This window comes from Wyeomyia smithii, chromosome 2, assembly GCF_029784165.1.
Source record: "Wyeomyia smithii strain HCP4-BCI-WySm-NY-G18 chromosome 2, ASM2978416v1, whole genome shotgun sequence".
NCBI classification, from domain to species: domain Eukaryota; kingdom Metazoa; phylum Arthropoda; class Insecta; order Diptera; family Culicidae; genus Wyeomyia; species Wyeomyia smithii.
Window position 1 is genome coordinate 8,695,677 of NC_073695.1, and position 15,271 is coordinate 8,710,947.

The following is a 15,271-nucleotide window of genomic DNA, read 5'->3' on the forward strand; positions in this document are numbered from 1 at the left end:
TCTCGTATGAAAGAACAATTGCTTGATAAATTAATCCATATCACCTTTTAGCTTATCTTGAAACGACAAACTTTTTCACAGTCACAGATGGTTCGAGCTATCAGATTTCTAGTTTTTTACCGTTAATTCTGTCAGCCAAGCTCAAAACAGTACAAAGTAAAAGAATTAGATGCAAAATAATCTAGAAAATGTCACCATACGAGACACACAGTTGAAATTGATTTTGATTATTTTTTTTATCGTAATAAATTCCAAATTTTGTTGAATTGACAATTAACATTCAAATTCAAAGCTTGTTGAAATTAAAATTCAATTAAAATCAGAACTTTGTTGAATTTGAAATTTTATTGAATTTAAAATTTTATTCAATTTCAAATTTAAATGAATGTTTAACTTTATTGGAATTTTCAATTTTATTGAATTTTAAATATATTTGGATTTCAAATTTTATGAAAATTTTAACTTTTATTGAACTTTAAGATATAGGTATTGGATAAAAAATTTTATTTAAAACTTTCTAGAATTCTAAAAATTAAATGGACACCCAGTTGCGAAAGGGGGGTCCGTCCAAACTCCAGTTGCGAAGGGGCGCAAGATAGGCTCGATACTGCACGATAGCCGGTGATAAAAATGAAACAATAGGCAGTAGATTCGTTAGCGTGCAGTAGAGCAGTCAATAAGGGAGAACGCATAGGAGCTGTTTGTTAGCGTCAGATTTGTGTCACAGTAAGTTAATCCGTAAAAAAGTTTGTACGTCTCGAAACATGTTTAAATTTAATCCGTATAGCGTTTAGACAGAAAAGCCGGACTGTAGTTTGGAACAGGAGTCTGTTGATGGGAAACTAAATGCAAGTTGGTTAGTGTGTTATTTTTTTTTTTGTGGTTAGTATTGGGAAAACCTTTACTGCGTGGAATCATTTATCCGAACCAAAGGGTCGAAGCAACATTCTCGAAATTTACTTTGATTATGGAAACAACCTACAAGTACCCGTGCTGTGACGGTGATGAGCAATACGACGGCAGTGTTCAGTGCGAATGAATCTATTGCGGAGGAAGTCTGGTTCTGTACGACGTTCATTGGAGAGGATAGCTCAGCCCGTCAGTCATTGACGCACCAGGAAGGACAAAAATTCACCCGGTAGTGATCGAACATCAGCCGGCTGAAGGTGGTACTAATAAAAAGGTCGGTGAATTAGCAAGTAGGAAAAAGCGTCCAAATCTCGTCGCATTAGTAGAGAAAGAGCACAGGATAATAGTGACTGTAACGAATCAGAGCAGGATGAGGAAATTTCGAATGATAATGAACCTCGACGTGTAATACACGAAAAGGTAGACGATAGAGTAAAAGTTTATTAACTGGTTTGATAGAGAAGTTGCAAAATAGTCAAAGTCAACCACCGCGTGTAGAATTGATTGATTTTCGTGGGCGTCGGCTTCAAAAAAGTGTCAGTGTACCGTCAAAGAAATCTGCTGCGTCACGCGTTTACGCGTTGAAAAGAATGCTTGAGCTGGAGGAGAAAATAATAAGTTAGATGAGCTCGAAGAGGAAAATCAACTTAAAATTCTAGAGCTGCAGCGAAAGCGGATCGTCAGGCGGAAGGAAGCGCTCGAAAAAAGGATGCAATTAGAAAAGACAATCAACCAGATTGCCGAAGATGATTCGGACACAGCAGGTGAAGATGTAAATGGATCGATATGCAGTCTCGGGACGGTGCTGCCGGAGAAACGATCTACAAAGAATTCGAATGCGGGTAAAAATGTTCCACGAAAACAACATACGGAGGACAGCATTCAGGAACTGAATAATGGCAAGAGTTCGATATCAGCAAACAAGAAACACACGATGAAAGGTGCGAAACGTTCCTCGAAGAATGGACGTCCGTCATTCGAAAGGGACGATGATACCCTGGAGTCTTCGATGAGCGAGAAAGACTCTGATGATGAAATTAATGCGGATGGATCAACTAGGCTTCCAACAGCGTCTCGATAAGTGTTTCCAAGAATCTTGCCCGAGTTTTACGGTGCAGCCGAAGAGTGGCCGGTATTTAATTAGTGCCTACGAGCATGCAAATCAGTCATGTGGATTTACCAATGCTGAGAACCTGGTTCGGTTGCAAGAAGCCTTTAGGGGTACAGTGTTGGAGACCGTTCGAAATCGCCTACTTTTGCCAGAAAACGTCCCACTGATTATAGAGAAGCTACGGAAAAGATTCGGCAACCCGGAAATTTTGTCGACTAGGTTGGCTTAGCGGATTCAACAGTTTGATGGATCAAGCTCGGAGAGCTTGGAGAGCGTAATTGAATTCGGTAGTGCTGTTGAAGAATTTAGTCAGCATCTTAAAGCGGCTGGATTAGTTGACCATCTTAAGAATCCGATTCTAATGCAAAGTCTAGTTCAAAAACTGCCAACGTATTATGTCATGGAGTGGGGTAGACTATAAGCGTCGCGCAGAAACGGTGGATTTGGAGCGTTTATAGAAGTTCTCGTGGAAAAGGCCTTGGAGGCAACATTTGAAAAGACCGGTTTAGATGGAAAGGTGAGGGGGAAAGATAAGCCGAAGTTGAGGGCCTTCGTTCACGCCACAGATGTGGGAAACCAAGAGAGTCAGCGAAACCAAAAGGATGCTAGAAAGGGTTAGAGCAAAAGTCGTCAAATCAGCAGCGACAACGAGAATATAATTGTTCAGTTTGTTAGAAACCGGGGCATAATCACGGCAGAGCGTTGAAGAGCGGTGGAAAACTGTAAAGCGATTGAACCTGTGTCCACTTTGACTATACGACCACGGACAGAGATCTTGTCGCATTAGAAGGCTGTAAAGAAGAAGGTTGTCTTGAGCATCATAACACTTTGCTACATTTGGGTGGAAGTGCTGCGCAAATCTGAGCGCAGTGTAACAGTCATCGTGAGAAGGGTCGTGCAGAACTGTTCAGAAAGGCTCCAGTAACGCTGTACCACGGTAGGAAGGCGGTTGACGTTCTCGCTTTGATCGACGAAGGATCATCCATAACTATGGTAGACAGTGAAGTGGTCGAATTGTTGGGAGCTGATGGACCAGTGGAACCCCTGCAGATGTGCTGGACGAATGGTGTGCAATGTACGGAGAATCAGTCAAAAAAGGTGAAATTAGAAATTTCAGCCAAAGATTCACCATATCGCTATGACTTGTCGGAAGTTCGTTCTGTGTCCAGTACAACCAGTACAACAGGTAAATGTCAGAGAGCTGAAACAGCGGTTTGATTATTTGAAGGACATAAGACTTCCCAGTTACAAAATAGCTGCACCAAAAGCACTAATTGGAATCGACAATGCTCACTTGATCACTCCACTGGAATCCCTACATAGAGATTCTGCTGAGCCTGTTGCAGTTCGTTGCAATCTTGGCTGGATGGTGTACGGGCCGAGACCGAGTATCTCCAGTAGCGTGAACATCCTGGGACATCATCGATGCATGTGAGAGAAGTGCAGTATGGCAGATCATCATTGCTTTTCATGACATCAATCCTTGTCGGGACAACATTCCTTGTCGTGTCATCATTCGTTGTCGTAATTTCATTCTTTGTCCTGACATCATTTCTTGTCGTGACATCATTCCTTGTTATAATATCTTGTCTTGTAATGATATCATTCCTTGTCGTGACATCATTGCTTGTCGTGTCATCGTTCTTTGTCGTGACATTATTCCTTGTCATGACATCATTTTTTGTCGTCACATAATTACTTATCATGACATCATTTCTCGTAGTGTCTTCATTCGTTGTCGTGACATCATTCCTTGTAGAGTCATCATATCTTGTCGTGGCAGCGTTTCTTGTCGTAACATCACTCCTTGTCGTCACATCATTCCTTGGCATGACGGCATTGCTTCTCATGACATCATTCCTTGTCGTGTCAACATTCGTTATCGTGAAATCATTCCTTGTCGTGACATCATTCATTGTCGTGTCATCATTCCTCGTGGTGACATTATCCTTTGTCATGACATCATTCCTAGTCATGAAATTATTGCTTATCATGACATCATTCCTTGTCGTGTCGTCATTCCTTGTCGTGACATCATTCCTTGTTGAGACCAGTGCTGATAAAAGTCATTTTCCCCAGCAAAATTCATCGAAAATTACAGCCAATCATTTTCACTTCCAATGATCGCAGCACTCTTTCAGATACACTAGATTTTCGTCCTAGTAACGTGCTGTTATACTCATATGAAATAGATCGCGCGCATCGTTCACGGTTACGGAATAAAATTTGACGACAAATCCAACCAAATGATCTCCACTTCAAAGCGGAAAAGAAAAACAAACAGTCCACTCAACCAAAATGAACCTCACCAAAACACTTTTTCACTGTCACTGACCGATTCCTTGACAATCTTCGTTAACTGATAAACTGATTTTGTTGTCTTGCTTTCGTCACATGAAATATGATGAGGATTGTAAAAAAATAAAGTTTATGGATGCTTTTTTTGATTTTCACTCAAGAGTGTCAACAAATATCAACCCTGGTTGAGACATCATTTCATGTCGTGACAACATTCCTTGTCGTGATATCATTCCTTGTCGTGACATTATTCTTTGTCGTGACATCATTTTTTGTGGTGACATCTCTCTTTGTCGTGTAATCATTTCTTGTTGTGATACCATTGCTTGTCGCGGCATCATTTCTTGTGGTGACATCATTCATTCTCAGAACATTATTCCTTGTCGTGACATCATTCCTTGTCGTGATATCATTTCTTTTCGTGACATCAATCTTTATCTTCACATCATTACTTGCTATGATATCTCTCCTTGTCGTGACATCATTCCTTGTCGTAACATCATTTCTTGACATGTCATCATTCCTTGTCGTGACATAATTTCACATTATCTCATGTGACATATCATATCACATTATCTCATATCATGTTGCGACATGTCATGTCATTGCATGTCGTGGCATTTCAAGTCGTGTCATGTCATAACGTCACATCATTTTTTGTCAAATTACATTCTCTAATTTCATTTCATATAACCTCATGTCTTGGCACATTATCTCATTCCATGATATATCATATCATATCACCTGATGTCAACTCGCACATCAGCTCATGACATGTCATAGCATTTCGCATCATTTTACATCGTCTCATGTCATACCACATCATCTTAAGTAATATCACATCATTTTATTTTATATTACATCATCTCGAGTCTTATCGCGTCATCTCATTTTATATCACATCATCACAATATACCGGCATTTCATACATTGTCATATCATCTCAAGTATTGTCTTGCCATATCTATCATATCGTGTTACGTCATATCATCTCATATCTTGTCAAATCTTCATCTGTCATGTCTTGTCATATCATCTCAAGTCATGTCTCTTGGGATCATCTCATGCCATATTTTGTCATAGAAAGTCATATCCTCATAAGCAATAATGTAATAAATAAATGCGAATGATTATTTTTGTAATGCTTTTTCCTCCGCTGAAAAAAATGAATAATAAAAACCACCTTTTTTTTTACGTCCTGGCACGCCCATTCATATCGTATCATATCAGCTCAAGTCACTAATGCATTTGCGTATCGTATCACCTTTCAGTCAAGTTCACATTACTACTTTCAAATCTGCACAAAAAATAAATTATTACGGTACTCTCCAAATATGACAAAAATTTCTTCTGGTGTGCTTGATATCTAGAGCTCTTTTAGCAATCGAATGTACACAGTAAATGACCATGGATGGCGTTATCTACATATGGTGTTTACATCCATTTTTAGCGATATGTTATCTGCGTATCGCAATTTCGCAGAAAACGGTACACAGTAGAAAAAACTAAAAAATAATCATTTGTATTGGACATTGGTCAAGCGATTGGTGTTTAACACAAAAATTTTACAGTGCATTACTTGAAAAAAGGGGGTTTGCATTCGCGAACGGTGAATCAGTCAAAAATTCGTGTTCACACCATGAAGACTTCACCGCTGTTGGTGGTAATTTTGGTATTAGGCTCTACGGTGGCTAACCACAAAAGTGACTATCTTGATCTAAAGTACGTATCTTACAATAACTTAATTTTTTTTTTGTTTTTCATTCGAACATCATCTTTGTAGTATTTTCTGCCCGAAGGAAACCACCAAAATCATGAGGGAAACGTTGCACGTACAACAGTTGCCATCGAATATAACCTATTTGGACGTTTGCAATGCAATAACGAGCATAAGTCCGGATGCATTCGAACAATTCAAAGATCTGGAAAGTTTAAATTTAGACGGAAACGAGCACATGGCATTTCCTTCGGACGGAAGTCCGTTACTTCGCCATGATATGATCGCTCAACTCTCATGTGCTCGCTGTGGAATAAGCGTAATTTATCAGGGATCTCTCAGCAGCATGCCCAGTCTAGAATTCGTTAATCTAACCGGCAATGCAATTTCGCAAATCTCAAGCAAAGCGTTCAGGAAGAACCTCAAGCTGCATAACATTGACTTGAGCCGCAATAACCTGAGTCACGTGTCACCCGATATGGTTGATGGTCTAAAGCTGTTAAAAAACTTAGATCTCAGTTACAATAAAAGGCTTGCTCCTAAAGGAAATGTTTCTTTTTTGATCAGTACTAGCTTAGAGGAGCTTAATTGTGACGACTGTGGTTTCAGTGTCATTAGCTTCAAAACATTCGCTATGACAATAAACTTGCAAAAGTTATATCTGCGCAGAAACGAAATAACGTTTATCGAAAGTAAGGCTTTCGATTTGCACAAAAACCTGTCAACACTGCAAGTTCAAAACAATCAATTAAAAGTGATAGATTACTCTCTGTTGGTACAACCTATGAAACTCTGCTTGGAAGGAAACTCGATAATACTCGATTGTGATGAAAAATTTTCACTGGATCTGTTAAAGTTTCAATGTTCCACTGCCTCACCGAAGGGCATTACATGTGCCATCAAAACAACAACTACCGAAAAGGTTACCGAAACCAGCCCATTGCAAAGAAGCACAGTTTCCGACATCATACCAGAAACAAGAGCCATGACAATAGTAGCACCTCAGCTAACATCTTCTACCTCAAATCCGCCGAAAATGCAAGCGGATACAGTTGCCGGCATATCAAATGCTTACATAACCGGTTACCTCGTAATAATTTGCCTAGCTCAGTTGACCCTTATGATGCTACTGTTGGGAGTCTACCTTAAAATGGCGAAAAACGATGCGGACCCGAAAATTGACTGTTACGCCGAAAATATTGTCAATCCGACAGCCTTCTACAAGGCCATTCGCTAGCATGCTAGCATGTGTAGGAGTAGCCACATTTCATGACAGTAAACTATAAGAGATACTCTTTATCTAGAAGAGCCCCGTGCTCGTAAGTAAGTACTTTGTAGAATATGACTGACCAATTAAAGAACCTAAACAACCAACGAATATTATGAAATAGGCATAATCAATTGAGGTTTGTAATGCTTTTTATTAAAGTTGTGCTATTTTTAATTCTGAGAATCTCCTCAAATGATCCGAGAAATAATGTTTATGTAGATTTTCAAGTTATTGGTTCACATTCATGGATTTGCGCACATACCAAACTAAGTTTCAAATAAGTTATAACTATTTGAAAAATCGTCTTGAATTTAACACTGGGAAAAATAAATAGTTTACAATACTACCCAAGTAGACTGAAAATCGGATCCGTTTTCATATGATGTAAGTTTTAAACTCAGATAATCTAAAATTATAAAACTATTCTTCTCACAGAAAGGACACAAGTCCTGTCAAAAACAGTTATTACTTTTCGCTGTGCTAATAGTAACGGCAACCATATGTCAAATTTTTACCAATGCCCTGTTCGGCAAGGTAAACAAATTTCAATTTCGAAAATGACAAGTTCGAAAATGACCGTTAATGAGGGTAAACGAAAAATGGTGGAAAGCAAAAATACATTGGCATTGCTACTGAGAATATATATTTCCTAAAATCAATTGCCTGGAACCTCTTACGGCAGGTGAGCTACCTTTTCAGACAATAGGCAATGTTCGATCTTATGAACGCCATGTTGCAGCAAATTCTATGTTTGAAGCAATTCAAATTGAAACAATATTTACCTTTGAAGTAGATTCAAATTTAAAATTTAGCAATGATTGTAAAAAAAATCAATCGAAATTTTGAATTGAAATGCTCACTCAATCAAAGCCAATGAGAACGAGCATTTCAATTTTTCAACAGTAAATCATGTGCTCATCGCAATTATTATTGAACTTTTTTGAAGCCTAACATTAAATTAGAATATGATCTCAATTGGGTGGTTCATAGATATGAGAAACTCAAGGTTCCGGCGGTGAAGTTGCAATTGTAATCCATCGCCGAATCGTGCTCTTTCCCATCTTCAGACGAAAGTTATTGAATCTTTGGGAATTGAAGTTCAAACTGAACTTGGGGTTTTATTTATTGCCGCAGCATATTTACCATTCCAATGCACACACTAGCACAGAAATTATTTTGAAAGTGATTTGCAAAAACTCACCAGAAATCGTTCGAAATATATTATAATCGGCGATTTTAACGCTGAACACCGATCATGGAATAATTCTCGAAGTACCTCCAATGGCAAAACTTTATTCGATGATTGTTTCGCAGGATGTTACTTCCGAATAGTTCTACATGTTCCTCTTCTGTGAGAAATCAAAGTCATGAATGTATTGAATGGATCACACATACTGATTTTGATTCTGAGTCCAATAGAAGATGAAGTCACACGTCAACATAATTTAAATTCTTCCTAGGATTTTTTACCTGCAGAGCAAGTCCACGCTACTTCGCAAATCGCTCCTGATCGACCATTTCCGATTTCACTGAAACTTTGCACAGTTTGTTTCCAGTTGATAAAGAGGTCATTCTATACTATCAATTCTTCATGTAGACTCACGACTGCTGTTTCAAAAGGGCCTATCCAAAAATGTGACTGATGAATGAAATATTTTGTATCAGAAAAACGACTTGTTTGATTGAAATGGTGTCTTCAACAAAGTTGTAGGCAATGAAATGGTGATTTTAAAAAATTTGTTCACTGTAAAAATTTTGTTTTTTTTCTTGGCCAATTAATCCAAATCGTCACAAAATCTGAAATATCTCTAAATGTACCTTTTTTAAAAATCTAATATTTTTACACATTAAAGACGACAATATATAATACTATCTGTTAAAATTTGGTGATGGTAAAATGACAAACAAAAAAGTTATGGACGTTTGAATATTTTGTCATTTTCACTCAGAATTTTTTTAGGGTGTTTTTTCTGTTATTGAAATAAATTATCGCTAATAGCATGATACAAATACAACGCGCTGTTTTTGTAACATAATCAATCATTTTGATACTGACCATATTGAAATCTAATATGCGTAACTCAGCGACGATTCGATTCCCGCTATCAGATTCCCGCTAAAAATAAGACGCGACATGCAGACGACATGACGTACAAATAGGAAACTCGTTAGTTAGTTGCGATGACTTGGAATACTTTATCGCTTTAAAGTTGTGGATATTATCATCCGATAGTTTCCGCAGCTGCTTCGAACACTGTTTACCATCGAAAGGTCGAATACATTAAATTTTGTACGTAGTGTTATTCATGTTGTTTGCTGGACCTTAACACCAACAGTTATTTCACTTAACCACTTATTTATTCACTTCAAAACTGCTGTTGCTACTGCTAAGATACCAATAACCATAAAGTAATAAAGCTACGCGCTCGTATGCATTTTTGCAGGGGAACATACAAGCAAGAGCCGCGTTGCATGTGTAAGCGAGACATAATCGGCTGTGTTTGTATTGATGCAGCGATCTAATTCATTTAAGTCACGACAGTGTGTGTGTTGCAAATCGACTGGAGATGAGAATAATTTTTCATTTACCTAGTAGTGGGTAAAAGTGTTGCAAGTAGTTGTAACGGTTATTATTAGATACTCGTGATCTTGCAACATGTGCAAATTGTATGACAGTAAGGGTTGTTACTCAACAGGAGAAGAATTTTATTACTTGTAAAGTAATAGATTTGTTACACGAAGGAAAATATTCTTTAATTGCTCTCCAAGTAATAAGTTAAAGTTCATTAAGCAGACAATGTGTGCAGTAGGGAAAGCGAAAAATAAGCGAACTGGAAATATGATACAGATTTGAAAAAATATACCGCATCCCGACGGAACTCGAACCCGCAAATCCGCAATCCCGGAGATTGCGGGTTCAAGACCCGTCGGGATGCAGTATATTTTTCCAAATCTGTATCATATTTCCAGTTCGCTTATTCTTCGCTTTCCCTACTGCACACATTGTCTGCTTAATGTACTTGAATGTTAACGGGTAAAAGCCGTTGTTAAAAATAGAAATTTAGTTCGAATAATAAGCTAAACTTTGGCGTGTAGCTATAGCATCTATTTGGCTGGGCAATAATATAGGTAGGTATGATAGTATGGCAGGTATAATCGGTATATTCGTATATTCGATTAAATAGTTAATTTTACCACAAAAATAGCGCGTTGGACTTGTATTATGCTCTTAGCGATAGTTCATGACAACAACAGAAACAATCCTCAAAAATAAGTTCTGAGTGAGAATGATAAAATATTCAAACGTTCATAACTTTTTTGTTTTTCATTTTACCATCACCAAATTTTGACAGATAGTAGTACATATTGTCATCTTCAATGCGTAAAAAAAATTTTTTTTTTAAATGTACTCTTTGAGATATTTTAGATTTTATGACAATTTGGAATGTTTGGCCCAAAAAAAATTTTTACGATGCATTATTTTTTTTAGAATTGCAATTTGATTACCTACAACTCTGCTGAAGACACCATTTCAATCAAACAAGTCGTTTTTCTGATACAAAATATTGTATTCATCAGTCACATTTTTGGATAGGCCGGTTTTGAAACAGCAGTCGTGAGTCTACATGAAGAACTGATTGTGTAGAATAGCCTCTTTTTCAACTGGGAACAACCGTGCAAAGTTTCAGCGAAATCGGAAAGCACATCCCAGAAAAAAAATGTTTTTATTTATTTTCCAAGGAATGCATCTGCAGAAACAATTAGAATTATCTTGAATGAGATTAAATCAGGGGGATTGTGACACAGTATTGATAGGAGGAACGAGGTTTCGATAAGACTCCTTCCTCTAGACATAATAAGTCCCTCTTAGAATTGACCTGGCCAGAAAGGAACGTTAGGTGAGGTCTCTTTCCGGGGAATTGTAGATTGGCGATATTGGTAGGATTGAAAGAGGCTCGATAAAGTAAAGCAGTAAGATTGAAACGGAAGAGTAAAACCTCACACGTAAGCACGGATATAAACGAAAAAACGTATCATTTACTTCAATAGTGATACTGCCCATAATACACACTTAGATTTTATTGCCGAGAACTCAACAGCTGATAAATTCAGCGAAATGTTCTACAAGTTTTCGGCAGAATTTTCAAGAACTTCGGCAAATGAAATTTAATACCTGCTGGTTTACGGTAGATCGATATATTTGCTGAATGTTCGTCGAAATATATTGCTGACATTTGTTAGAAATTTCGCCGAGCTCCATCAGCTGTTGGGAAGTTTGCCGTGATAAATTAAGTGTGTATGAAGTGCAGAGTATCGAAAACACCCGGGCAATATCACAATAAATCAAATGTCTCTGTTCACAGTGAAAAACTTCTCCCTAAGAACACAATGGAATTTTTAATAGTTTTCAACCTAGTTGTTTCAAAATTGTTTATTTAATTATGGAAAGATGCAAAAATAATACAATTTTGAAGCTAAATAAGAATCCAGCGTAGGTTTCAAATTACGGAGAATTTATCTCATATAAAATTTCGAAACCATTTTCTGGCAAGCAAATCGGGCTAAGCTAATAAGCGCTCCGTTTTGATGACTACAATAAAGCTGGGCCAACATGCTATGTCACATGTTTATAGTTGTTGTAAGTAGGTTATTATAACCGCGTGGTCGGCATTGAAGGTTTTATGTTTTGGTTGTATCCAGCACTAAAAAACTTTAGTATAATCAATTTTATTTGTAAGAGAAACTTTCCCTCTTATATTTTCCAATTTGTTATATTTAAAACAGAAAAGTTTTGGGTTAATATTTTAAAATGAAAACTTAGGCAACTTTCCAAAGATATCCCACGACAACTTTTCGATTCATGGAAAAAAGTTTAAAAACTTCAGAGTTTTCAAATACTAGAAAAAGAATATGCAAAGCTGCTTGATTTAGTAAGACCTGGTAATGGAAATGTATCATTAAATACTGCTAGCCTCCGGTCAAGTTGATGTGAAATCTGTCAATAAGATTCAGTTGGCATTAACAATCAACAGGCACATGACTTATAAGTTATCTATCTAATCAAGTAGCACTGCAATTGCGAGATAACGCCATACCTGGAATCGATATAAATCTTGACACGCAATTGTATTTCAAGTGTACTTCAAAAATACGTAAGTGAAAAACAATAACTAAACCACCTAGCAGTGCATCGTGTCTTCGTTACACCTTCTCATCACTTCAGTGTTCAGCTACTACCGAAAAACAATACGTTGCTATAAACTTTTATTGAAAACAACAAAAAAGAAAATACATTCATAATTCATGAATAATGAGAACATCTCAACTCAATGATTATTTCTTAAAATTAACATACGTTGAAATATAGACTTTTGTAGTTTCATACATACTGAAACCAAAATTAACATATGAAACATATTTGCCTTAACCAATGGGTGTTCGACGCATTGGGAATGGGTGCTAGAAAAATTCTGTCCGGCAATGCATTCTTCAAAACCGTATTTTTATGGTTCTGTATTATCCTAATTTATTTATTCCACCGAAAAGTGCCTCTAATCAATATTATCAGAGATAATAGAACCAACCCTACCTGATTCGTGCAGATATTTCAAAAAAAAAATAATCTTGGTACCTAACCATGGTTAAACCAATGACGCTTGCTTTTGTGACAATTTGGAAAAGCGACAGATTTGCTAGCAGCAGCAAGAAAACGACATTTGTGGAAAATTACTCCGAAATGTTTGATTTTGTGCATAATTTCCCTATTAAATGTTTTCTACAGCTCAAATAGTAGAGTTGTTTAGTATTTAAAAGAGAAACCAACTTAAAACAAATTTCATACCTGTCTAAAAGCTCAGAAATTACTCTCAATTGAATTTTACCACACATATCTTGAGTTTAGTTATATTTGAACACTACAGTTTAAACAAATGAGTAGAAAAATTATGTTATGTATATTTTAGTACTTAGGAGCTCTGTGGTAGCAAAACGTGACTAGTTTGTTGTGTTGTGAATTGGATTCACATCTTTTCATGGCAGCAGAAAACATACAAATTGAATTAATTGAACAACATTACCGCATCGTAACTTTTTTCGTTATATAAACCGCTATACGATCCTTTCATGAAACCCTTCTGATAAAAATGAAAAATCCTATTCTGCCAAAATAGTAGAAGGGTGGTATCCAAGACTCGACCGCATAGTTGACGTAGGACTACAATAGTTTTATAATACCTTTTGAAGCTCTGTTTGATTTGAGCTCGTTTTGACAAAAACGAGCGGTTACGTTTAATCACATTTGGTAGTTTTCTTGATTTATTTCAACCAATTTAAGCTCAACATCCTACAAAAGAAAGGTATTTTGGTTCTTTTTGTTGCCGAAGCGGATAACCGGAATCGGTAAAACGGTTTCGGAGATATCATTGGAATATGTTCCGGTAATATAATGATCATGATCAATGCAGTACTATGTTTCTAATTACTCGAGTGGTCATATCAAGTATCTAGGTCGTCAGCCTAAATTCATCAAGCGACACCTCAAACGACTTGGAACTAAAAGAAGTTCATTGCTGGCCATTTTTACTCTCAAGGTCGTCTTTGGCCACTTAAAAAGTAAAAAAAAGTCATGAAAATAGAACTGTTTATTTTTGGCATGGTACGAATTTGGCAACAGAAAAAATTCTGGCGTGTTGCCAAAAACAAACGGGGTCTGTATTTTGATTATTTATTTGCAGCACTCTATTTCACAAAAAAGATTATCTTTAACATTGAAAAATACCTTTCATTCTAATACAGTCAACTTTCTTCAATACGCGAAAAGGCAACCTTCTATAAAATAATAAATTGAGTACGATAGGAGAAATTAAACTTCCTTGAATATCTATTTGTCCTGTGAAAGTTGGCTCACTCACTGATCACAAAGCGGTAAAGATGTCACATAAATTTTTTTCCTATAGTTACAAGCTCGTGGAAAAAACATCGGTAACGAATTACAGTTTTTAGTAGAAAATGTATATTCACAGAAAATTTAAATTTGACATAGTTTTCACTTGGCTTGACTGCACACAAATGAATATCGAGTCCTTCTGCACTGATAGACGACGAGTAACTAGCGCTCTATTCATACATTACTCGGTGCAGTACTATTACCTGTACTAGCATGTTTTCCTACAAGACATCAGTTTTAATAACATTCTAAACAGCAGATCGTTAAACTGTCTGATGGAGGAGGTTGTTATGAACTTTCCGAAAAAGCTTCACCTTTAAGACATCAAAATAGTATAGGCTCATAGAAGCAAACCTTAGCTGACCTATTGGGACGGGAAGATTCTGTCAATTTTTTTTTGCCCTTGTTATACAGTATATCACAGCAGGCAGTTGGTGTCTACTCATGAAGTCTGTGCCAGGCGTGCTTGCATGTGATTGGTACATTGTTCGTGAAAATTCGACCCTAAACTTTTTTTGAAATTTTCACTGTTTAACAATGAAATGTAAATGATAACTGAAAAATCACAAAATTGTCCATCATTTTACCAATCCAACGACATACTGATTATTGTGATCCATCACGTGGTTACATCAGTATGAATGTTTGAAATCTTTCATTCCAACGTTACACCTTGGTTTTAGTTTCCACAGAATGTATCTCTATATATGTAGTGCGGTTAGACGTAGCCCTACGTCAAAATAAAGCAAACATCAATTTCACAGAACGCATACGTTTGCTATATTGGTAATGTCAGTTTGTACTTTGGTTAAAAGTAAATCATCCGTCATGTAGTGTAATGTCGATACACACTGATTGAAATAGCATTTCCAAAGAGTGTGTATAGCTATAAATTTGACCCGAAAAAAAAGATATCTCTTGACATCGTAGCCCGATAACTTTTTTTCTGAAAAACACTAGTTGGTGGTAACGAAATATTGCTGCCGGTGTAGTATAGTTGGTAACGTCTCTGCCAATCGT

At 36.8% G+C, this 15,271-nt stretch overlaps 2 protein-coding genes across 2 annotated transcripts in view; both read left to right on the top strand.

Annotated features, from left to right (window-relative positions):
* Positions 1–831: 831 nt before the first annotated feature.
* The window catches only part of LOC129724524 (cytochrome b5), a 61,278-nt gene continuing 46,838 nt past the window's right edge, over positions 832–15,271 (top strand). Inside the window, exon 1 of the mRNA XM_055679491.1 lies at positions 832–1,183. The gene's annotated coding sequence lies outside the window, so the exon portion shown is untranslated. The remainder of the gene's footprint in view (positions 1,184–15,271) is intronic.
* On the top strand, positions 3,611–7,437 carry LOC129724523 (toll-like receptor 3). Its single transcript, XM_055679490.1, has 2 exons — positions 3,611–6,040; positions 6,102–7,437. The coding sequence occupies exons 1-2, from the start codon at positions 5,958–5,960 to the stop codon at positions 7,270–7,272; spliced, it is 1,254 nt and encodes a 417-aa protein (XP_055535465.1). The 5' UTR covers positions 3,611–5,957; the 3' UTR covers positions 7,273–7,437.

Excerpts from the sequence above, each read along its gene's own strand:
- LOC129724523 (XM_055679490.1), top strand. The coding sequence starts at position 5,958 with ATGAAGACTTCACCGCTGTTGGTGGTAATTTTGGTATTAGGCTCTACG. Across the intron at positions 6,041-6,101 it reads AGTGACTATCTTGATCTAAA|TATTTTCTGCCCGAAGGAAA; the intron begins GTACGTATCTTA and ends TCATCTTTGTAG.